Here is a 22,270-nt window from a genome sequence, read left to right on the forward strand (position 1 = left end):
GGGGTACAGCGTCTCTGCCTGGCCCTGCCCCGTGCGCAGCACATACGGCAGCTCCTACATGCAGGGAAAATGCTGCTCTGAGCTGCTGTACGCGCAGCATCAGCCCAGCGAGGAAATGCTGCCTGCCGTTAAATGCTATCTGAAAAATGCGTTAACCGTAGCACCACGGACCTGAAACTGCAGGTGTGGTGTGAACGCAGTGACGGGCTGGGCCTGGCTCTGGGTTCAGGCAGGAGGGGATGGGGATGGGAGAGTGGGCACCCTGGGGGCAAACACCCCTCTCTGCTCCAGCATCGGGGCTCTGCACCTGCCAGGGCTGACTCTCGCCATCTGCCCCCAGGACCAGGCTGTATTTTCCTTGCAGGTTACCTTGGTCTTTTCCGTGGGTGTCCTCAGAGCCACCCCCGCGTCCCTTTCCCATAGCCCAGCCCTGCCCTGCCGCTGTGGTGTGTCTCGGTCTTTATACTGTGCTTCGGGGAAGCCTTTGCTTCCTTGGGTCCCCCCACGTGCTGGAAGGGGGACAAGAGTTTAAAATAAGATCCTTTTGTTTCCCAGGGCGACAACAATGGAAAGGTCCCTTCAGTCCCACAGTCGCCCTGTGTTTGTGATGGAAAATTCCCGGTCGTCACGGGGCAAGCCCTCCCCAGTGTCCCACCATTAGATGGCAGCATGGACGGGCTGGTCCTGGCCACCACCGCCCGTGCAGTGCCGCGTTAGGGCTACAATGGACGGGCAGTGCCAAAATCCCTTGATTTTGGGGGTGACAGAGGATCCCAGACCCAGGTCAAACCCTCTGCTCTTCTCGCACTCAGCTTCTCCAGGTAGCGCTTCAGCTGCGCGTCCAGCACCTCAGTGGTGCGATGTGACTGATCTTTCCATCGCTGCCCACACCTCGCCACCTCGCTGCTCCTCTCTCAGGTGCACAATGACCCCTGCCACTCACGGTGGTCCCCAGCGTGGGCACACTTGGTGGCAGGGAGCCCCGTGGCTGCCCCATCTCCCCGGGATCACAGCCCCGGCACCACAGAGGGGCCCGATCCCACAACCTCAGCTCTTCGCCCTGCAGTGGTGAGCAGTGCTGCCCCACCGTGTGGCCCCCAGCTCTGTCCCATCACCCGATCTTCACGGAGAATTTTAAAATCTCTCTCCAGAAACTTGCAGGGGTTTGGGCACCCACCAGGGATGGAGGGACGCAGCCGCTTTCTGCTCCTCTGGGACCAAGCAGGGAGGTGGTCCAAGATGAGTGTGCTGAAGAGCAATGGAGCTGGCATTGGCAGGGTTAAAACTCACTAATTGCGTTGAGGGGAGTTGGGTAAAACAAACTCTGTGGCTTGGGAGTCCCTCTGAGGACTCCGGGAGAGGGACGGGGTGATTTCTTCCATGGGTTTGGCAATGAGAGCAGTTGAGTGCACCAGAAGTTTTCATGCCTTTTCGAAGCTGTGAGCACATGGTTCTCATTCAGGCTCGCTCTTCACTGCCTGCAAGCGTGCGTAATTAATAACCCTCTGGGACAAAGCGCGAGGCTGTGTTAAATTACCTATTCGGTGCTTGTTGGGTGACAGGCAGCTGGTGGGGCTGTGCCACCTCACTCCCAAAGCTCTGCCATCACCTCCATCTGCAGTGTGTTCGCAGTCGGTTCGTACCGAGCCGGAGCCGCTGTCGCTGGCAGTGGCAGCGGTGTGGGGGCAGTGCCACTGGCATGCGTGGACCCATTCTGCTGCCAGCGGCACGGTTGTGGGCATGGGTTTCGGTATACACCTGCCAGAGAGGGGGGGGTGTGCCACGTGTACGCAGCGCCGGGGGAGTAACACGGCTGCTCCACGCTGCTGGCAGCCTGCACGGATGACTGGCGTGAGTGGGGACTGCTAGTGCACCCCCAAATGAGTAGGGGTGCAAGTGTGTGCACGCAGGTGTGAAAAAGCGCGTGTGCATCTTTGCGTGCCCCTGGGGGGTGCAGGAGGAGTGGAGGTTCAGGAGATGTGTGCAGGACTGTGTGTCTGGCTGTGTGCGTACAGGTGTGAGGCGTGGGCTGTGGGGGGGGCGCATGCAGGCATGAAAGTGTGTGTGCGAGCAGGTGTGAATGTGGATGTTCACGTCTGGTCTGTGCACACGGCTGTGAGAGGTTATTTGTGTGCAAGCGGGTGCGAATGTGGATGTTCATGTCAGGTCTGTGCACGCGGCTGTGACAGGTTATTTGTGTACGTTCCCTCTGGTCTGAGAGGTTGGGATGTGCGCCCAAGACACGCACGAGCAAGAAGGAGATGTGTGGGCATTTGCACGCAGGCAAGTGCACACAACAGGGGTGACGCGCGTGCACACAGGTGCTGGCGGGATGTACAGGGGCGCACACAGGCGCGCAGGGGGTGTGCTCACATGAATGTGCACACAGGTGCTGAGGTGCTCCTGTGTATGTGGGGCGGGGACGATGCACACCCACGCGCACAGGTGCGGGACACACCCACCTGCGGGGGATGCACACCCGTGCACAGGTGCGGGACACACCCGCACCCAGCTGCAGGGTTGTTCACACCCACGCGCACAGGTGCGGGACACGCACCCAGCTGCAGGGGGACGCGCGCCCACGCGCACAGGTGCGGGGGGATGCCCGCACCCCGGTAGGCGGGGGGGTGCAGACACCCCGCCGTGCCCGGAGCCGCAGGTGCGCCCCCCCGCCGCCCGCCCCGCCCCGGCCGGCCCGCCCCGCCCCGCCGCCCGCCCGGCGCCCCGCGGGCTCGGCGGAGGGCGGCGGGCGGCCCGGGCAGGCGGAGGAAAAGGAAGCGGCCCCGGTGCTCCCCGCCCGCCGCCGCGCGTTGCCGCAGCTGGGGCGCGGCGGGACCAGAGCTCGGGCGCGGGGCGCTCCGCACCGCTCCGCATCGCTGCGCGCCGCCCCGCACGGACCTGCCCGCAGCCCCGGAGATGAAGAGAGTTTGCACGCTGCCCCTCTGGCTCTGGCTCGGCATTGTCTCGGAGGCAGGTGAGCGCTGCCGGGCTGCCCGCTCTGCCCGCCGCCCGCACCTGCGGGCGCGCCGGGGACGGGGGCCGCCGCGGCGGGACGGGACGGGACCCGGCGCTGCCGCCCGCTGTCCCCAGATCCCGCAGGGACCCGCGCTGCCTGCCGCGGCGTCCCCATCCCGGGCGGGGACGTGCCGTGCCCCGGAGCTGCCCGCCCCGGGCTCCCCCGGCGCCTGCGGGGGCGCGCCCCGGTGCCTGCTCGGGTGTCCCCGACGGCTGTGACAGTGCCCCCGCAGCCAGAGGACGGGCTGGGGGCCGCCGCTGCTGTCCCTGCGGGTCCGGGTCCGTGGGTGCGCCCACACCGTGCCCGTGCCGCGGGTGTGCTCGCTGCAAGCAGGGATAACCCGCATGGGAGCCTTGCGGGAGGGATTTCTCTGCGTGGGGCAGCACCCGGCCGGGAGGGCAGCCAGGAGGCCGGCTCCCTGCTCTGCTTATTTATTTTTTTCATGCACAGTGTCATTAATTTGTGAGCGCCGGGCAGCGTGTTGGGGAGGAAGGCGCGAGGAGGCGGTGGTCCAGGCGATGCCAGCCAGCCAGCCACTGGCAGCTCTGGTCTGCCTGGGAAGTCACCCAAGGCAGATCCCGGTGACATGCTTTCCTTTCCCATAGCTCTTCTGGGGCAAAAGGCTGTTGGGCAGTGAGTTGGACCCCCTGGCCATGGCTTGGATCAGGTGGACGTGGGGTCACAGCAGAGATGGGGCTGCAATGCCCTTCCAGAGAGCAGAGACCGTGGGGCAGAGCTGAGTGGGCACTGCCAAGGCAGCAGGGATGGGGCATCAACCCCACCAGCTTCCCCCAGGGAAGCTGCTGCTTGCACAGCTAAAGCATTTACAGCCTGTAGCAGAGCAAGACCAACAGAAAGTTAGTAATGTGAGGAGCCTGCAAGGCGGGGAGGTGAATTTTGGGAGCATAAATAGAATTTTCTGTACCCTCATCTCTGACTCGCTGTCACCCATGGTGTTTGCTGCTTCGTTGAAGTGAGCTCATGGGAGAGCTGCAGGTCTGGCTGCAGAGGTACAGTATGGACGGCATCACCAGCAGCAGCACCGTTAACCTGATGTGCCCAAAACGCTGCTGATGGTTCTAGTGCCATGGGGCCGAAGGACCCACCAGGCTGCTAGAGCTCATGGGGAGCTCCAGGAGGCAGGACAGAAAGGGACTTGCTGCTGGTGGCACCACGGTGGGAGCTGCAGCTGTTCAAAGCTCTCTTGTTAGCAATTTGTAAAGCATCTTGTAGCTGTTCTCAGGTTCTTTCATCTCCCAGAGGTGCGGGAAGCAGTGCCTGGGAGGCTCTGGCCAGCGCGGCTGCGTGATGTGTGGGCCTCGTCAGCGCAGGGCTGCACAGACCTTTGAAGCTCTCCAGCGCTGCCTGATTAGTGCGGCGATGAAGCACGATGTTGAGATCAACTAGGGGATCTTACGCTGGGTATTTGCTTCCTCTTCTTTCATTCTACCTGAGACCAATTTGTCAGCGTGTAAAGGACCCGCAAATTCCTCGTTAACCATAATCCCAATTGAGTGCAAATATTTGTTTCCCTTGGAAGCAGGGATGGGGATGTGAGACTGTTCCACCTGGGAAGGGTGAAATATTTAGCTCAGGATCATGAAAGGTCTGTTCTGGCTCTGTGTCCTGCTTGTCCCTGCACCCCAGTACATGTTTAAATGGACTGGTACTAGGAGAGGAGGCCATGTGTAAGAGCACACAGGCTCTCCCTACATCCCAGCTCCGCAGTGCTCCCCGGATGGAGTGGAACTGGGGAGCTGCCCTTTGCAGGCAGTGAGGTGGGGGCGGCAGGCAGAGGTTCAGCCCCAGCATCCCGGGGTAATTCTTTGTGGACAGCAATAAAAGCGTGTTCTCTGAGTCACCATGCTCTGGGCACAGAGCAGCACTGACCACTCCACAGCCAAATAATCCCACTGGGGACTCTGGCTTGCCACTTTCAAAAGCATATGGCCCTTTGCGTGAGGGAAGGGCCCATGCTTGTGTAGGACCCAAGCCGATTACATTGGCTGCCGCTGCCTGCCCTCTAAGATCATGTAGACCTCCCTGGCCGGGTGCTTGGACAGCCAGCCCTGCACTGACCGTGCCAGCAGCATCATTTGCCTTTACAGCTGGGATTTAAAGCATTTAAAGCAGTTGCTTTATTGCAAGTAATAAACATGGGCCATTTCAGCAACACCCTTTCATGCAAAAGCCCATGAGTGCACAACAAACCCAGTTCTGGCTTAACCCAGTTGCTTGTTAGTGATGAAGCAGAGCCAGGGCCTCCAGGGAGGAGGTGGGTGATGTGAGGGCTGTGGCCTGTGGTCCCCAGGGGATGCTGGGGATGGGGCAGCCACAGCCCTTGTGCCCCGCTGTCTGCTTAGGGATGATTCTGGGTGAGTGGGTTGCAACTACCACCCTGGGATCTGGTTGGGGCACTCAACCCTGCAGCTCGCTGCCTGCAGTTTGTTGTTGAGCTCAGTTTGATGTCTGGTCAGGGGGACGCTCCCCCAGCAGCACAATGTCCCCAGCAGTGCAGGCAAGGCAGGAGGGGGCTCGCTCTGACATGTCCCACCTGCCTGACTGCCTCTCTCCCGTGGCCTTGCTCTGCGCAGCATCGCTGTCTCTGGGGTGTCTCTTGGCCCTGCATTGGTGCGGTGTTTTCCAGGGCAGACATGGGAAGGGCAGGTGCTCCCAGCCAGGAGGGAACAGGCTGTTCCCGGCGTCCCAGGGCAGTTCCTGAGGAGGGAAAGCAAGAACGGGATCTCACGGGAACGGGAGCAGGAGGGGACCGTGGCCAGGCAGCAGTTTCTCTGATGGGGCATCCGCAGCGCTCCAGAGGTTGCTTTGCAGAATGGCTGCTAAGCAGAAGGGGGCTCTTGATGGGTCCCCAGGTCTGCCTGGCGCTCAGCAGCTTTGGGGAGCAACATGAGTCCTAGAGATAGCACCCATCTCGCCCACCTTCTCCCCAGCCACTCCAGCTGGTGCAGCAGAGGCGTTTCCAAATGAGCACAGCGTCTTTGCATTCAGCCTGCTGGACCAAAACAGCCCCAAGCTGTTTGGGGGGGCTGCGTATTTAAACACAGTGGTGGGGAAAAGCTGCAATAAGCCTGGGGATCTGGGGGGTCCTGCAGGTGTGGGGAGAAGCAGAAAGCCCTGTCATGGCTGGACCCCACAGGCTGCAAGGCCCATGGAGGGTGGGGAGCTGGAGTGGAGGAGCAGCAGTCGTGGTGGTTTCCGTTTGAGGAATGACTAAACATCACTGGGCTTTTCCGCTGGGAGAGACGGGCTGGGGCATTGCGAGAGAGGGCTGCAAAATCACGGCTCTCCTGAAGAAGGCAGTTCCTGGTGGGTTCCTGTGCTGGGAGGACGTGGAGTGGGCGGGGTGGGGGACTGGTGGCTTGTTGCATGCTGCTGTGCAGTGGTGGAGCTTGTCGCCACAGGGCCTTGTGGATGTTAGATGTTTGCCTGGGTCCATGGGCAGTTGTGCGTGGAAAAATACATGGGGTTGCATGGAAAAAAATCCACAGGTGGTTAGTTAAATCTGAAAGCTCCTTTCCCGCCCCAGACCATGAGCCAGAGGTGCCCAGTGCTGTGTTTTGCCTTGACCTGCCCCAGCTACCCCTGTGCAGGCGGCTCCTGCAAATCTCTACCTGGGCGAGGGGCAGCAGGGAGCAGGCACACAGCCCCCCCTGGGTCCCACACCAACTGGGCGCCATGGCAGAGACTGCGACCACCTGGTGTGTCCCAGTGTCTGGTGGGGAGACCGGAGCTGAGCCCTGCCCTGGGCCCGAGCTGGAATTATCTTTTGTCCCTTCGTTAGGAAAAGAAATACTGCTGCAGCTGCACTGGCATCTAGTGACTGGTTAAATTAATTCCAGGGTTTTTATTGCCTCTGGCTATCCCAGACCTTTGTTTCTTGTTTCATGTTGTTAGAGAGAGGGTTAGCCAGGTCCCAGGGGGGCTTTTTCTCTCTGGTCAAAATAGTTCTGATGTTTTCAGCACACAGTATTATTGCCCATCTGCGGTGCCTCATTGTTAATGCAAAATAGTGGAAGCGGAGATGGCCTGTAGTCAAGCCAGTGAGGAGGCACAAGCTCTTGAGCACAGCGTGACCGCTTATTTTGTTGAGCGGCTGCCGGCAAATTACTCCATCTCTAGGTGCAAGTTCAGCAGAAGGAGGGTGAAAACCTGGCCCCGTGGCAGCCGGTGGCAAAACTCCCGCTAAGTTTTATAAGCTGAGGATATTAAGTGGGGAGTCTCTCCTGGAGTCATTTCCCTGCTGAGGTAGCAGAAACAGGTTTCAGGCAGTGACTTGTATTTCATCTTACAACTTCTCCCACGTGAGAATTGTTTTTCTTGCTGCATTTCTGCCCCTTTCTTCCAGGGCAAGGATCTCCAGCACAGGCTTTGCGGGCCAAACCTGGAGGTGCCGTGGGATGGACGTCACGTGCTAATGAGGGAGGATCGGGTTAGGGTGTCAGGAAAAGACTCAAACTGGGGAAATGCAGAGAATGGGATGGTGGGGAAAGGCAAGAGATACTCTGAGCAAGTGCTGTGGTCTCCACTTCTCTGAGCACATAATAACCAGGTGGCCGCTGCTCCCCTGCTCTGCTTCTGTGCAGTGAAAGGCAGCAAGGACCCCAGGGCTATCCCCAGGAAGGGCCATGGGAAAGGGCTGAGCGGGTTGCAGACCAACCTGGTCCCCGTTACTGATGGGCAGAGCCCTGGAGTGAGCAAAGAGCTGGCTGCAGCAGCCAGTCTGGAGCTGGTTATGACTCTGGGCAGAGCCAGGAAAACCCCAGTTCAGCTGCAGAAGGATAAGTGAGAAAATAAGCTCAGCCCTGCTCCCAATCTCAGTGCGTGCGAAGAGGGAAGCAATCGGAGTAGCTCAATGATGCTTTCGGGACCCATTGCCGCCATGCAAGGCGTATCCACCCACCCTCGTGCAGGAGCGGAAGGGTTAAGCCTTCTCCTGGCCGTGGCTCCAGTTAGCTGGGCAAATGCCAGCCAGTGGGCCGAGTCCACCCGCCTCAGCCTGCGGTGCTAGTGCTGGTGACGCAGTGCCCGCGCACCATCCACCACGGCCACGCCGCACAGCATGGCGAGGCCGCCCGCCTGGGCAGGCTGTGGGGTCCAGGGCATCCCCCTGGGGAAGGGTTAAGTGAAGACGAGCGGTGCCGATGCCAGGCTGGGTGTCCAGGTTCTCCCTTGGCGGAGGTCAGTGGTGGTTCATGGGAAAGGAAAAATTGGCAGCTGGGCCGGATGTCCCTGCATTTCCCCTCTTCCTGCAGCCGCCTGAACGACGTTCCTTATTTAGCTTTCCTGACGGACAGGAGGAATCTGATGGCGGAAACTGTCACTGCCTGATAACAGCTCAGGGACCCCTTCATGATGGGCGGCACGGCAGGGAACAGGGCAGCGCTCCCCCTCGCCAGGAGGGCAGAGCCGGGCAGCCGGGGCTGCCCTTTGCACCGGCTTTTTGGGGGCGGCCCGGGGAGGGAGGGAAGGGCGCTCGCAGCCCTTCCCTTTGTGCTGGTTTGTGTACAAAACCTCTCAGTGCCGTTTAAAAGACTCTCAAGGTCAAGAAGCGATGGCATATATGTATTATATTGGCATTTTTTTCCTTCTTTTTGGTGAGGCATCTGAGCTGGTGGAAAGGGCCATGGATGGGGAGAGGGGAGGCATGGAGCCAAGCCACCTTGCCAAGGTCTGAAACCAGCTGAGGCTTTCCACTCACTGGTAATGAGGATGTAAAGGACAGCCAGGACTGGGATGCTTCAGCAGGAGCTGGGAGTGATGACCGGTACCGAGAGCTGAGCACACGCATTAGTACTGGGACCAGTTCCCGTATAAGGGAACATCTGACCGAGCAGATAAACACTGCGAAGGAGATGTTACTGCATGTTTTATTGTGCCCAGCTTTCTCTCCACACAAGATGGTGTCTGAGCCATTCTCTCATATCTACCCATGGTGACCAGCCTCAAAACCACAAAAGGTCCTGAAATACAGCCTGTATTTCAATGTATCCATTGATTTTTATCTTGCATTTGTGGAGGCCAGCAGGCTGCTCCCATACCAATAACAGCATTGTTTCCATGGCAATTAATGTATTTAAAAAGGGCAGAATGTACAGCGAGACTGTATTTTTTTTTAAAGACCAAGCCATAAGCCAGGCAGCCCTCGTCACTGGCCTGGACATTGGACTTTTAGTCCATGCAATGTACAGACTGGCGTCGCTGTGCTCTGTGCTGGGATGCAGGGCACGGTGAGCTGGCTCAGCAGGGCTGGGTAGCACAGGGCTCACACAGACCTGTGCAAAGGCCATGCTGCAGCCACACCACCCTGAGATCATCGGTCCGCTGCTGCTCAGAGTTTTGTGTTCCCTGGGGTAGTTAGAGCTGCAAGCTCCCAGGTGCGTGTCTGACTCTTTCAGTTTTAGCTGAGCAGTATTAAAAATCTCCCTGCGAGACGGAAGACCTCAGCAGGAACTCAGAGGAGTTGTTTCTCTGCTCTCTGAGCAATCTGCTATATGACCAGGGATGGCACCTACCTGAGCATCCATGAGTTGCAGGACTGAGGTTTAGGTCATCAAACTACGCTGGTACCTTGGGACCAAATGCTTCAGCTAAGTTCAAATTCCTTTTGCGTTTGCTTTCTGTCATCAAGCAGCACAGGCAGGGAGATTAGTGCAAAGGGAATTGCTGTATCTGTCCATTTGTGTTCATATATTGCTCTATCAGTGCCACAGGTGTGAGCAAGGCTGGTAGACATGGAAAAGGAAGCAGGAGCTCCTGCCTCCTGCCCCAAACCCCGATGCATGTTTCAGATGGCTGTGGGGGGGATGAGGTACCCATGGGGGATAACAGGACTTTGCATTCTGCTGGCTATTCTGAGACAGAACATGCAGAAAAATTCATATTGCAAGTTATTTGTTTAAAATTATACATGGTTTTTATGGTGTCATTTCCTAGTACGATGCATAGTTGCCATTGCAGCGAGATGAGTAAACTTCCTGCTATACCTTCCTGGGCAGCAGTCATCTCACCCAGTCCCCATCACGTAAAAGTTTATAGCGTATAGCCTAAGGCGCTTGCTCTACAGTCAGCAGGGGGAGAAAGGCTTTTTTGGAGGCACTCCATCCCATCCTCAAAGAGGTGCTGAAGGAATTGCCTTGGGGAGGTGATGGTTGAGACTGCTCCCAGCCTGCGTGGTGTCTGCACACATGCATGTCCCCAGGACCGGCACTGCCCCTCTGCCGGGTTGCATTTCATCCCGCAATCCACCCTTGTCCTCGCCGGCCACCCTGGCTCGCTCCACCTCAGCGGTCTGCAGCTGCACGAGGGGACAGGTGCAGTCTTGGGAGAGCAAAACGAAAGAGCAGCATCAACCAAAACAACTGATGGCCCCAGCCTCGGGAGACGTAGCCAGGAGTAGGCTGGGAGGTAGCGGGATCATGTGGAGTGAGCAGTAGACAAAGGAAGGAAGTTTTTATTACGGGGCCAAATACTAAAGTCCTTCAGTTGTAATTAGGCCAATGCCTCAATGACTTCAGGGAGACTGGTCTGAGTAAAGAGAGAAGAAAGAGCTCCAGGATCTGGCCCCTGGGTAATTGTGTCACGTGGAAAGCTTATAAAGAATTTGCAAGCTCATGATGGTTTTCCTGAGTGACCAGCACTAGCCAGCGAGCAGTGCCCATGGCAGCCAGGCCTCCCATCTGGGTCACCCTCCCCTTCCTCTCCAGGGGCACAAAGCACCCACCCTGCAGCAGGTTCACCACTTCAGCCGCTGGCAGAGCTTGATGGGGCTCAGCAGACCCGTGGGGCCCGGCCAGGTGCCCCAAGTTGGGTGGCTGCTCCACAGGTTTGTGAAGGTCTGTCTGCACATTCATGAGACCCAGCAGAGACCCATGGAGGGTTTTGGGGTCCTGCAGCAGCTTTCTGAGTTAGAGGCATGTGGGCTCTTCATGTGGCAGGGAAGCCTGTAAAACGTTTACTGGTTTCATGTGTTCCCAAAAAAAAACCTACAAAAAGTGCAGGGTCGCATAGCAGAGCCTGGAAAACCCTCCATCGGTTTCCCTGCATGTGGAAGGTCCAGCACTGGCTGCAGGAAGCGTGTACATATCTGCACAGACACACACGTGTGCTGACAGGGAGGTTTGGCCCCAGGCTTGGCTCTCCATCTGTGACTTGTTTTCCCCATTTCTGAAATACTGGTGTCTGCTGAGATGGATGTTAGATATAGTGACCTAAAAAAATAAACACGGATGGAAGTGAAGGTCAAGTCAATAGTTTCCATGGACAACAGCAAATCTTGGTATTTACTAAGGCAAGAAGGTTGGGTGTGAATTGTGGTTTATACTCAGATTTGGAAACTGCCAGCTCAGAGTGGTGGCAGCAAGCAAAATCACATCCAACAGAAGTGACGGCATCCAGCGCCCACAGAAATCCATCACTCGCATGGTAGGTTGTCCTACCCTGAGCAGGGTCCCCAGTGAGGCACCATTTGTCTAAGTGGCCATCATCCCTTCACCACGCTGTAGCGCTTGGCCCTTGGGAAGCAAAGGGCAGAAGTTTAACAGCCTGTCCCGAAAGCACGGCGGCTGGCTGCGGTGTGGGATGCTCCCGTGGGAGCTGCATGCGTTCACACGCAGAAAATCCCCCGTGCCGTTGGGCAGGCAGCACGTAGTCCTTGTGCTGGGGTGAAACGGGGGGTAAACAACCACCTTGCCTCCAAATGGAGTTACCCAGGGATGCCTCTGTAAAGCAATTTAGCTAATGTAGCGTGCGTCTGGGCCTGATGGCTCCTCGTTTGGTTTGGGGCTGTTGCCAAGCTATCAGGCTCAGCAGGTCCTGGGCTGCTGTCTGTAAGTGCTGGCTGTGGCAGTGCCACCGGTGCTGGGATCACATCAGTGCGTACCCTGATCTTCATCTCCTCTCTGTGCTGGGACATCCCAGTGCAGAAGTGAAGGGGAACGACAGCGTGCCCCGTGCTGGGCAGACAGGCTCAGACGCAGTAAGCGTCCCCTTGGGTGACAGGGTTGTGATGGGATTTTCCTGCTTGGTCAGGTAGATCCACCACTGTTGGTTGCTTATGTGTGGCAAGGACTAATGAAGGCAACCAGAAGGCACGGGTCGTAGCTTGATGTCCCCAGTTTGAACACATGAGGATGGTTTTGATGTCCCCCAAACCCCCTGTGTTCTAGGGAGGCAGGAACCTTTCCAATAACATTCGTCACGCCAAAACTGCACCCAGCCAAGATGTGATGCCTGCTGCCATGATGCCTGCGCTGCCCAATGTTGCCCCTCCACCACACTCAGCATTTTACAAAATTTATGGCCGTTCCTCACCCTTAGCTGCTCAGACAAATAAAGCCTAATGCAGCTTGAGGCAGTTAATCCCTGGCTCTCCAGCCTCCCAGCAGTAACAAGGCCTGGGTGGCATTTCAAAGAATGCACTGGGGGAGAGGGGGAGTGCCAGGATCTATTTTTTTTTTATAAGGCGGTGGAAATACAAGCCTGCCTTCATTGAAGATAAGTGACGTTGGTCAGGCTGAGCTCCTGCTCGGAGTTTATAGTGGTGATGGAAGGCAGGAGGCTCCATACAGCATTGGCCCCACAGTAACCTTTGCCAAAAGAAAAACACTTCTTAATACAATAGTAGATTTTAAAAAAAAAAAAGAGAGAGAGGAAAAAAAAAATAAACAGGGTTTCATGTGAACTTAGGAAACCTGTACTGGCATGAAGAGAGATGTGCGTGGTGAAATGGCCTGAACAGCACCTGGAAGGGCTCTGGCCCCAGACCCCACATTGCTAGGAATGGGAAAGGGCCCGTGTGTGTCCTCAGCCCCTTGGTCCAGTGTGGTGCCAGAACAGCCCTGCTGCCAAACAGCATCCCCTGCCTTTGTGGTCCAAACCAACGTGTCTGTGTCTTCCCTTCGTCCATACCTTGGCTTTTCCCATGGGGCGGGGAAGGCCATCCCCAGCCGAGCACCAAGTACCTTGCGGTGACCAAACAGGGGCAGCCAAGGAAGTGGCGTGTTGTCTCTTCAGTACAATTTCCCTGTTAGTACTTGTGCTCCTGCAGTGGAAGTCATTAGCATGTGTAAACGTTTCCTTCCCATTGCGTCCGCTTGCGTGCTCTCCCCACTGAGCTGCGTGGCAAGGGAAGCACCTTGGAATGGGAAAACAACAGTCAGCCTCTGAGTATTAACAAGAGAGTAACAGGGTGTTTATGGAACTTGTTAACCCTCTTGTAAGTTCTTTTTAAAAAAACAGCATAAGGTGTTTTAGCTTACTGGCCTTCAGATAGCACCAGAGTCTGATACTGCCATTTAGGCTGGGTGTTTCATTGTAGGAATTGTGGTGTGATATACAAAGTGTGACATTTCCAACTCAGCCTTTCTTGGAAGGGAATTAAATGAGTTTCATAGCTGCGTGAGGGGTGTTATGTGGAGGTGGAGAGAGAAATCTGTGCAGATGTTAAACAGCCAGCTAATCTCAAGTGACGCGAATACCCTGATACACTTTGGCTCTTGGAGATGATGATTATCATCTCCTGCTGCAACGGGTCCTGGCATGCGGTCACAGCTCTGTGCCAAGAGAAACTAAGCGTGTGTGTAACTTGCCATCGATGCCCCACACAGCCCCACAGGGTTAGCTTTCCTCCCAGTGCCCTGAGTCTCTCCAACTTCAAGGCCCTTTGCCCAGCGGGGAGCAGACAGAATCACTGACCTGCGGGTGAGAAGCAACCCAGCAAAGCCCCATGGCGGGGGAGAGCTTTGCTGCACTCTCTAGAGCCCATCCCTCTCAGGGGTCCTGCAAAGAGCAGTGTAAGATTTTTATTAACGACATCAGGGAAGGCTCTGGGTTTGGCCAGCTCCAGCTGCTTTCAAGGATGGCAGAAAGCCGAGCTGTGCAGTGTTTTCCAGGAGGGTTGAAATGTCTTATTGTGTACGTTGCTGTAGGTGCATTTACCCCAGGGAATCGCACCTCCTGTCCTGCTCGCGGATCCACAGCAAGTGCTCAGAGCTCTTCCAGCAGTCCCCTCTGCTTGTGCTTGTCTGACCTCGTACCTGAAGCTTCCTTCCTCTGCTGTTACCTCTGATGACTAATTCTCCTTTGAAGAGCATGTGCCTGTGATCTTCCTGCCTCCCCTTGTGCCCACCCCGTCAGAGGCAGCCGAAGGAGTTGTGCAGATGCATGGATGCGCACGTGCGGGTGTGCATGCAAGAAGCTGCGCCGTGGAGGAGGGTTCATGCTCTCCCGCTCCTCAGGCAGCAGCTCCCTCTCATGCCCAAGACCACTCTTCCCTTTGCTTTTTTATTATTATTATTTTTAGTTTATACTTGATGCTTGAAAACCCTGCTTTGATAATCAGGAAGTTTAAATTCTTCCTGTACTTTGCTTGTGCTTCCCACTTTCTGGGCCCATCCACATCTAATGTAGCTTTTTCATGTTGCATTGGCTCTGAGATAAATCCATTTTCTTTGCTCCCTGTTATCTTTCTTTGGAAGGAATAAGGATTCCTCCTTTCTTGCTAGAGTATCTGTTTTTCCTGGCCAAAACATCCCAGTTTTTGCTGCCCTACCCTCTGTGGCTCAGGCAGGGTTGGAGGTACAAAGAAGCTGCATGACAGGCTTGCAGGGAGCCTTGAGCAGATGGGGAATTGAATCCAGGTTTTCCAAGGCCAAGATAATCATCTAATTGCAAAACTGTTTTTTCCCCACTGACTCTGTTCATCAGCTTCTCTCACACTCAGTGGCTGGAGATCAACTTGAGCATGGGGTTTGCTGCAGAGAACAGGCACTGCCAGCTCCAAGGGCAGCTGTTTGGTTTGAGGGCTCCGAGTTAATTTCAATTGACAGCTAAGTAGCAAACATCTGGATGCAAACTCTAGGCATGCAAAGACGAAGAAGCAGGTCTTTTCCGCTTGGCACGGTGCCTCCCAGTCCAGCTGCGTGGCTTGCAGACCCCTGAAAAAGCCCAGCACAGTCAGCCTGGCTGCAGCGGTCTGGGTGGGAGGGAGGCAGGCAGGGTCCACAGGCTTTGCTCACATCAGGGAAACCTGCCCTGAGCGGGGTACGGCCGTTTCTTCAGTGTACTGCTCAGCGTGTCCATAAGCAACAGTCTTTGGAAGAGCTGAACTTCAAAGGCCAGCAATTAAGCCCACACACATCAAGGAAAAAGTAAACCTGTGACTTGCTTTTTCCTTTGCAAATGCTGCTGCCCTTTTCCTCAGTGCTGACCCTCAGGCTCTGTTTGGCTTCCCGGGCAGCTGCCTCTGCCTCCTCATCTCCCAGCGAGAGCTGGATGCCAAGGTCTTGCTTAGCTTGAACTCCATCTTCCTCCAACAGCACATCTGTGGCTTACTTCAATGGGAGCTTCACCTGAGCCTCTGGGAATGGCTCATGATGGAGCCATAATTAATGATGTCCAAACTGAGGGTCTCCACTGCTTCTCAGGCTTTTCCTTTCCTCTGTGTCATGTGGCAAAGCCGTGGTGCTTCAGGTGGAAGCCCCTGCGCAGGCACTGGAGCTGGTCCTGGCTCTGCCCAGGCTGTCACCAGCCTCAGCAGGGGCACCTGGGGTCTGGGAAAGGAGACGATGCCCTGATGTGGGCAGGGGGATCCTGCTCTGCTTTGGCAATGGGCAGTTTAGGGACTCCTAGACCTGGATGTCTCACCTGGACCGCTGTGCGTAAGAGCTGGTAATGACTTGCCCTCCAGGAGCTTATGCCTCTCTTTGGGAATCTCTCTGTGGGTATCACAGTGACAAAATCCACAGTTTTGCTGAGTTGCATGAAAACATATTTTGTCACCTGCCTCATAACTTCATCAGGTACAGTGTTAGAAGCAGTGGATAATGATTTCCTTTAGTCATTTGCCCATTGTCACTGTATAGGCTATCATTTCTTCTCAGTGGCCAAAGATGTCTTTTTGGTGTCCCGTGGGTTTATGCCCACTGCTGCCAGAGGTGCTTCAGCCCGGTAAAGCCCCTGGGGTTACACATGGATAGACACGGGGTGGAATTAAACCCTGAATCCTGCAACGGTCAGGCAACCCCTGAGCAGTCCCAAACAGGATAACTGGAGGTAGCAGCAGTACAAGCTTTTCCCAAGCCACTTGCCCAGAGATCCCAAACCCCCAAGGCAGGATGTCCCCGACCCGTCCTGGCCACCCGTTTGTGCTGGTAACGCCTGTCTGCCAGGTACCAGCTTTGAACCGACACTCATTTCACGTGATCTGTGGACCATTCATTATGTTCCTTCGGGTTAGAGATGTAATGAACGGTGCTAATTTCTGTTACTAGTCCCCTAAAGCCATCTGATGCCTCTGCTCTTTCTACGCCACGTTAATCACATCCTGCAAGGGCAGAGAACATGAGCAGGGCAAGATTTTGAAAGAAATAAATTAAAACAGGAAGAGAAACAACCTGACAGTCCTTAAGATGTGGGAGGATAATTTTAATTGAGTTTTTCAAGGGTTTAGCCATGCAGTTAATAGGGGCCACTGGAAGAGGGGTGGCTATGTATGCTAAGCAGGGCAGCTTGCCTTGGGCTCCTGCAGAGCAACAGTGGTGGCAGAGTGGGAGCTGCTACAGGCATTTTGGCAGGTCTGAGGATTTCTGCCCATTGGGGAGAGAATCTTGTGGACAGAATAGGTTCTGTTCCTGTCTGAAGGCCCTGGGCTCCCCTCCCCATGCATCCCGCTGAGCCGGAGCTGCCCTCCGAAATGTCAGGGAGAGGAAGCAATCCTTGGCTTGTTAGTTTCTACAAGGAAATAAAACGCACAGATGGCTCGAGCATCCTCTATCTCAAAGGCAGGAAAAGGATTCTTCGGGCAGGAGCAGGCAGCCAACAAACCCAGAGCGATTCAGGGAATGGGGGAGCGAACAAAGCGGTGTCTGGCCAACCCCTGGCCAGCAGCAGAAAGGGTGGGCCGGCTGCCCACCGAGGGGAAGCGAGCTCTCTGATGTGCAGGAGCATCCCTCGGCCCAGCGAGAGCAGCAAACAGCTGGCTCCCCTGGGGCCCGGGGAGGCTGCTGACAGCAGAGATCCTGGAGGAGGTCTGCAGGGTGGCCCCGGCTGACCTGCTGCCCCAGGCCGGACATGTGGCTACCTGACAGAGGCTAACTTTGGCGCAGGACATAGCCTCTCGGGGAGGATGGAGTAGGGAGCAAGCATGGAGGGGGGGGTTAGGGAGAGGAAAGACGGCAGGAGACAGAAATGCAAACATGGCCTGACAGCCTTGGAGCAGGGGGAGGGGAGGAGGAAAAAGCAGGGTAAACCTGGCAGGATGGAGCAGGAAACCGAGCTGGAGTGAGGCAGGGCAATGGTGAGATAGTGCTTCCTGCTGAGGGAGAAAGGCAGACAGATAAACACTCCCAGATGGGCACTTGTTGACCCCTCTGGGATGCTTCGGGATGCTGTGGCAGCAGATCCCTAGGCCATGTGTGCCTATGCCCCTGCAGACCAGGGTCCCGAAAGCAGGTGCCAGCGTGGTGGGGCACTGGGTGTAGCCACCCTCTGCTGCCTCAGGGCAGCTGGCTTGTGGAATACTCTGATTTAAATCCCTGCCTGGAGGCACCAAGGGATGAGGACTGAAGGGTACAAGGGTAACTTTGCTCCTCTGGACAGCCTAGCTCTCTTGAAAGTGGCTCCTGCTTTCAAGCTCCTGTTTCTGTTCTCTGATGAGACTGCAAGCCTGGAAGTCCAAAAGCTGAAGAAGCCCAGAGAGCTCATGACTTTCTTTGCCTCATTCCCCATTCAGTGCAGGTGGTTATGCAATTTTTGTGCCTTGCCAGAAAAGAACCAGTTAATTAAAGTTTATGAGCGATGAGAGGCTAAGTGGACCCGTTGGGGTGCGTGCACTGAGGCCAAAGCAGCATTTTGGACTGGGGCTGCAGGGCTGTTTGGCCAGACCCACAGGTGCTGGGTGCGCGGCTGTGGAGCGCCAGGGGAGCAGAGCAGAGCGCCCAGCCCCACAGCGCTGCTGGTCTGGCTGTGACTTCTGCTTGTGTCAGGGTTATGCTGCTGCTGCACGATGTGCTGCTCACATCCCTGCCCACCCCATCCCACTCCCTGCTTGGCTGGCAGGCAGCAGCTTTGGCGAGGGTCTCCCCTGGCCGCAGTTGCTGAGCTGGAGGCGAGCCCTGAGTTTTGCACTTGGCAAATGCCCTGTCCATTTGGGCGCACATCCTTCCTCCTCACCTGGCATCGCTGCAGACCCATGGCGCTTGGGGCATTTCTTGAGCCCGGTGTCAAGAAAAAAGCATTTCCACCGGCATTGGTGGCCCCTCATATCAGACCCTGCTCGGGGGGCTCCTGCCTCTGTACACCAGCTTAGCCATAGGTGTCTTGGGCCAAAGTTAAAGTCTTGTTATGCTTTTGGTGTTGGACAGGAGGGATCAGACACCCAATAATGATCATCACCTCTGTGTTTGTGAGTATTGACCGAGTACCTATAATTGTTAGTCCCTTGTGTCCCCTGAAAGAGGACAGCCTGCCCTGGCTGGAGCAAAGGAACATCTGATGCTTTGGGTATGTCCTCACAAAATGGTGAGGACACTGATCCACCACACTTTGGTAACATTTCAGGGCTTTGAGGTCTGTGGATGAGGTCAGGGCTGATCCTGCGCAGAGGAGTACAAGCCCTGTGGTTAACCCCTTCTGGGACAGGTCTGAAGCGACCTAGGACCTAGGTCAATCCTAGGTTGCAGAAAAAGGGGTATCTTTCATGAGCCCCATAAAAGAAGGGACCTGCTTCCTTTGCCCCTGTGCCAATACATAGGGGTTTGGGGGGATTTCCAGTTTTCTATCATTATTGCTTTTAATGTATTCATTGCTTACACCTTAGCCTGTTTCCATTTTGCCCACAGAGCCCTTTAGCACACCAACTCCCTGTTCTTCCGCAGCCTCACCGTGGGCATGGGTGGCTGTCACTCTGCCCTCGCAGCCCCCAGGCCCAGGCTGCTGGGCAGAACCTGCTCCATTTTGGCGTGAATTCCCACCATGGTTTGGGGCTTGCCCTGCCCGCTGTGAGGCTGGAGAGAAAACACCTGGTGTTTCATCCCCAGTTTGGCCGGAGCCTGCCATTCACTTCTCAGCCTCGTGCGATATCTCACCTCTCTGCAAAACAAGCCTTCCTCCGTGCTGGCGAGCACCAGGAGGAGGAAGAGGAGGAGCTGACAGCCCTACGTCCAAATTCCCCCTGCTGCTCTGCCAGCTGCCTGCTCCTTGCATGACGTGACACTCACACTTTGCTGCTCCAGCCCACAGCTGGATGCTTGCCCCAAACGTGAGGAGTTGCTGCTCCATGCGGGAACTTCAGCCCTTCAGCTGGGAAGCTGGCCTGGCTTTACCTCCAGCCCATGGACTTCCCGTGTGTCTGTGGGTGGCCACAGGTCCTCTGGGACCAGACCCCAGGGCAGCCAGCTGTACCAGCACAGGGCAGGCAGGCAAAAAGTAACTGGGGCAGAAGAGGAAGATGGCACCTGCGGTGCTGGCTTAGTTTCTGCAGGGCAAGGGGGAATGGTGCATATGCAGTTTCACCAGCAAATGCTGCTAATTTGGATGAGACCATCCTGAAAAGCCAGAGGAGAGCTCTGCAGAAAGGGCAGAGCAAGGTTTCTCTTCGCTTTCCCCCAGTGCCATCTGTGGCTCCTCTTCTGCACCAGAAATGGTCATTCAGTCCCTGTTTCCCCAGTTGCCAGCAAGGTTTTATTGTTGGCTGTCCAGGAGCAGGTCTTTGCTCACATAGTAACGGTGGTGCATGATTGCATGTCTTAAGCGCGTGCCTTGCCCTGCTTGCAAAGGAAGAGCCACGCCACTGGCTTTGCAACCTGCAGGGGCAGCTCAGGGATGCCGAAGGTTCAGGCTGGGAGTAAAACCTAAGGAAATCAGGAGATGCTTTGCAAAATGAGCCACATTGGGCTGTATGGCAGTGCTGGGCCCTGAGCAATGCCAGGGCATTCAGAGTGCTGTGTCCCCAGCCAGGGACAGGCCAGAGCAGCTGCCTGAGCCCAGCGAGTTAGCAGAAGCTCATCCATGGTGCTTTGCATTGCAGACTTGGGACGTGGGTCAATTCAGGGGCTCCATCCTGGACATTTGGTCTGGGGATTCAGTTAAATGGTACAAATCTGCCAGAAATGTCTTTGTAGAAAGTCTTCAAATCTCAGTTTCCTGCTGTGCTTTATCAGGATGCTGATTGACTGGGAATTTTTGCCTGAATAGAGCAAAGTAGAGATGGGGCAGTAGCAGGGTCAGTGTAACTTTGCTGGGGGAAAGGACACTTCTGCCTTTCAGCCTATCTTTTGCCCCAGTACAGCCCTGGGGTGGGCAGGCTGGGTTGGGCCGGGTGTGCGAGATGCAGGCAGACAAGTTGGAGCACTCAGCCTCATCTGGACCTGCTTTGCTCTGTGCATGTTATTTGTAGCTCTGGTCACAAAACCCTGAAGCAGTAACTTTGGTGGCAAGAGCATGAGGTGTGCTGGTTAGCTGGGGACACGCGGTGGCCAGAGCGATCCAGTCCAGCACCGGGGAAGGAAGTCAGCGAGAAGGACAGAGTGTGAACAAAATCCCTCTCCGGAAAGGCGCCCCGTTAATCAGTCAGCGGGGCCGACTCAGCAGAGAGGGAGGGAAGGGGAAGCGGAGAGGGGCTGAGGTGGTGTGCCGGCGCTCGGATGGAGGATCCGGTGCAGGGCTTCCTGCGACTGGAAGCAGGCGGAGAGCAGGAGCTGTGTCATGCCATGCCATGCCATGCTATGCCTGTACCTTCACCCACGCACAGCCTTCGCACAGGTTCCCAAAGCCGTCGCTTGCTGCAGCAGCACTGGCTCTGGCACAGATGCAGCTCTGCGGTCATCTAGCCATCTGCAGCCATTGCAAGGGAAAAACAGCCCCACGCGAGGCTTTCCCGCAGCGCGCTCGAGGGTGGAGGGATGAGGTCAGGCACAAGGCTGGGCCCTGCGGGCTGCTCAGTCTCTGCAGGATGCCCTAGGGTGGGTAGCACTTTCCAGGGTGAGCGTGACTTCCCCACCAGGCAGGGAGATCCAGACCCCAGTGGGAAGCCCTGCTGCTGTGCTGAGAGCAGCAGTGATTTCAGGGTGCAGAAAGAGGCAGAGGGAGCTGGAGAAAATGAAGGAGCAGCCAACAATAAGGAGAAGGCTCTCGGTGCAGCCTGGCCCCTTTCAGAGCGCGTGCTGAGAGATCAAGGCTAGAAAAAACGCTGGGAAACGCACTTTTCTGAAAATAGACAAGGTGTGAGTGGCTGTGGGATCCTGCTTCCTCTCACCGCATCCCATCAATCCCCCTCTGTTTATTTTAATATCCCGCTGCCAACTTGCTTGGAAACCATCTTGAAACAACAAAGCTCGCCGGGGCTGCCGCATGCCTTTTTAATTACATTAATGCTCTCCCCGTACAAGGGCACGATTTGGTGTGCATGAGAGAGCAGGATCTGCTCGGAGGGCTGAGGAGATAAAGCATCACTGGGGTTGGAGGTGGAGAAGGAGAGACTTAGAGGAGAGGAGACGCTCCATGCTCTGGAGACATCTCCCTCACACCCTGTGATTTGTCAGAGACACAAACCATCTGTATGTCGGTTAGCAGAGATTTAATGGCCAAACCCAGCACCAGGTTCAGTGCTGAGGAGAGTGAGACACAGGACAGGAGGGAAAGGGCAAGGGCAGCAATGGGGTGGATCTGTCTGGCAAGCACAGAGAGGGATGGAGAATTTGTGAGGGGGGAAAGCCGCTGGCCTTGAAGATGCTTTTTCAGGCTGGGAATGGCTCTGTGCATCCCTTTGCCTGCCCTGGATGCCACAGGTGGCTGTGGGCATTGGCATCCCAAGATGCTAGCCCTGGTGTGGGGCATCAGGGTGAGCAGCAGAGCGTGCCTGATGTGGGGAGTCCTTAAAGTTGCCATCAATCCGGCTCTGGCGAGGAGGCTGGACGGCTGCAAGAGCCGGCCGGGCGCTGGCTGCCGGCAGCGGGAGCGTCCCCAGCCCCGTGCCGCGGTGCTTTCAGAGGGAGCAGTGGTTCCTTTTCCTGTTGTACTCGCGAAGGGCCGCGGACAGGATGCATCTGCAGGAATCCCACAGCCTCAACCTGCACAGATCGTACTTTTCCTTTCTTCCCCTCCACCCCCTGTCGTTGTTTGCTATTTGCTAACAGGTCACCGGGCAGCACGTGAAGGCAGGCAGGGGGTTATTTCTGCAGCCGTCCTGCTCCCCCCGAGCCCAGCAGAGGGGCAGATGCAGCACACAGCACTGGCTGA

At 56.2% G+C, this 22,270-nt stretch overlaps 1 protein-coding gene across 2 annotated transcripts in view; it reads left to right on the forward strand.

Annotated features, from left to right (window-relative positions):
• The first annotated feature begins 2,720 nt into the window (after positions 1-2,720).
• Positions 2,721-22,270, forward strand: part of FLT4 (fms related receptor tyrosine kinase 4) — a 59,794-nt gene continuing 40,244 nt past the window's right edge. Inside the window, exon 1 of one of the 2 annotated variants that reach the window (XM_055718764.1) lies at positions 2,721-2,974. In XM_055718764.1, coding sequence (XP_055574739.1) covers positions 2,917-2,974 — 58 coding nt within the window. In that variant the 5' untranslated portion in view covers positions 2,721-2,916. The remainder of the gene's footprint in view (positions 2,975-22,270) is intronic. The other variant, XM_055718763.1, reaches the window with a different exon arrangement.

This window comes from Falco cherrug, chromosome 8 (assembly GCF_023634085.1).
Source record: "Falco cherrug isolate bFalChe1 chromosome 8, bFalChe1.pri, whole genome shotgun sequence".
NCBI lineage: Eukaryota > Metazoa > Chordata > Aves > Falconiformes > Falconidae > Falco > Falco cherrug.